The sequence below is a fragment of the Sorex araneus genome, chromosome 8, assembly GCF_027595985.1.
Source record: "Sorex araneus isolate mSorAra2 chromosome 8, mSorAra2.pri, whole genome shotgun sequence".
NCBI lineage: Eukaryota > Metazoa > Chordata > Mammalia > Eulipotyphla > Soricidae > Sorex > Sorex araneus.
The window spans coordinates 50,806,448-50,808,157 of NC_073309.1; the positions used below are offsets into that span (position 1 = coordinate 50,806,448).

Below are 1,710 nucleotides of genomic sequence, written 5' to 3' on the forward strand. Positions count from 1 at the left end.
TCGTTAGGTGCAGAGAGTCCCTATTATTTCTTTTATTGATATGATGAATTATGTTGATTGACTTGCGAATGTTAAATCATCCTTGCATCCCTGGGATGAATCCTACTTGGTCATGGTGTATGATATTTTTGATGAGTTGTTGGATTCTATTTGCTAATATTTTGTTGAGGATCATTGCATCTGTGTTCATCAGGGATATTGGTCTGTTATTCTCTTTCTTTGTGGTATCTTTGTCTGCTTTTGGTATCAAGGTGATATTTGTTTCATAGAAACTGTTTGGAAGTTTTTTTTTAATGAATCAAGCATAAATTTTATTTCCATGTTCTTCAAAGATTATTACAATAACAGAGCATCTTTTAAAAGTATCCCAAATTAAAGGCACCTTATCAAACACTTGTGATATCAAGAATGTATTTTTGTTGTGGTATCTTCATTATACTTTGTTTTAAATTGCTGGCAATGTCCTCTAGGTCACATTTTAAACATTTTTTAAAAGATACAAAATACTAGTTTTTCATTTTCTGAAGGATAACCACAACTACAAAATAGAGGAACTTAAAAAAGGCAAATATCAAATATGCTTCATATACAGGATGGGTGATGTTATACACACCATCAGCCTTTCTAAGAATGTTTACTAAGAAAGTTTCATATAGTGTTAAAATTAAAAGTTTTCTCATTAAGAAAATTCAAAACATTATTTGACTATTAAAATCTATTTCTCCCAATCTTATGTCATTATTTATAAGTTGTAAATTCACTTAGAAAAGAACAAATTTTGTCATGATACAAAAATCTTATTCACGGAACAACAAATTATAAATAAACAGTTTTTAATAAACAAGTGTTTCTCAAAAGTGTAAACATACAGTAAGTAAAACATGTAATATTCTAGGCATATAAACACAGTAACTTACTTATGAAGAAGGTACATTTTGGAATGTATTTGGTGATGTATTTGTCTTAAGTACAGAGTACTTGCCCAAAAGAAAGCAAAATTTGGTGGTTATTATTTAAATCTACTATTTTACTTGGTTTCCTTATTGACCAGAAAATCAAATTTCTATAGAATATTGGCTATAGGATCTAGGTCACAGAAAAGGTCTGAAACAGCTAAAGGTCATTAATTAGAGAAAAGTGTTTTCTGAGACTTGGAGGCAGTCATTCATTAATCTGCACTGGAAAGCATTCCTCAGCGAACTTCTTCCCTTCTGTCTTCAGAGTAAAGCACAGGATCTGGGTTCCTGGAAGGGATTACTGCCAGTTGGAACACCGACCACCAGGGCATCCTTGCAGGCATTCTGCATGCAGTACTGCTGAAGCTCTGCAGCTGCCTGCGAGACCTTGATCCTCTCCACGGCCGCCTCCAGTTCGAGCTGCTCCACCAGACGCTGCAGGGCGCTCACGCTGGCCCCAGAAGACATGGCGACGGTGGCTCTCGGGGCGGGAGGCCGGGCAGCCCCAGCCGCGCCGCTGCCGACTCAGGCCTTAGAAGTGTTTTTGATATTTCAATTTCCTGGAAAAACTTAAAGAGGATTGGGAGTAAGTCCTCTTTAAAGTTTCGGAAGAATTCACTAGTGAATCCATCTGGGCCAGGAGTTTTGTGCTTGGGAAGACTTTTTATTACCATTTCAATTTTATTGATGGTTGTAGGTCTGTTCAGGTATTCCAGGTCTTCTTGGTTCAGTCTTGGGAGGCTATTGGAGTCTA

General features: G+C 36.5%; 1 protein-coding gene across 1 annotated transcript; it reads right to left on the reverse strand.

Moving 5' to 3' along the window:
- Positions 1-283: 283 nt before the first annotated feature.
- LOC129406815 (guanine nucleotide-binding protein G(I)/G(S)/G(O) subunit gamma-10-like) lies at positions 284-1,424 on the reverse strand. Its single transcript, XM_055146028.1, has one exon. The coding sequence runs from the start codon at positions 1,422-1,424 to the stop codon at positions 1,218-1,220; it is 207 nt and encodes a 68-aa protein (XP_055002003.1). The 3' UTR covers positions 284-1,217.
- Positions 1,425-1,710: the final 286 nt, after the last annotated feature.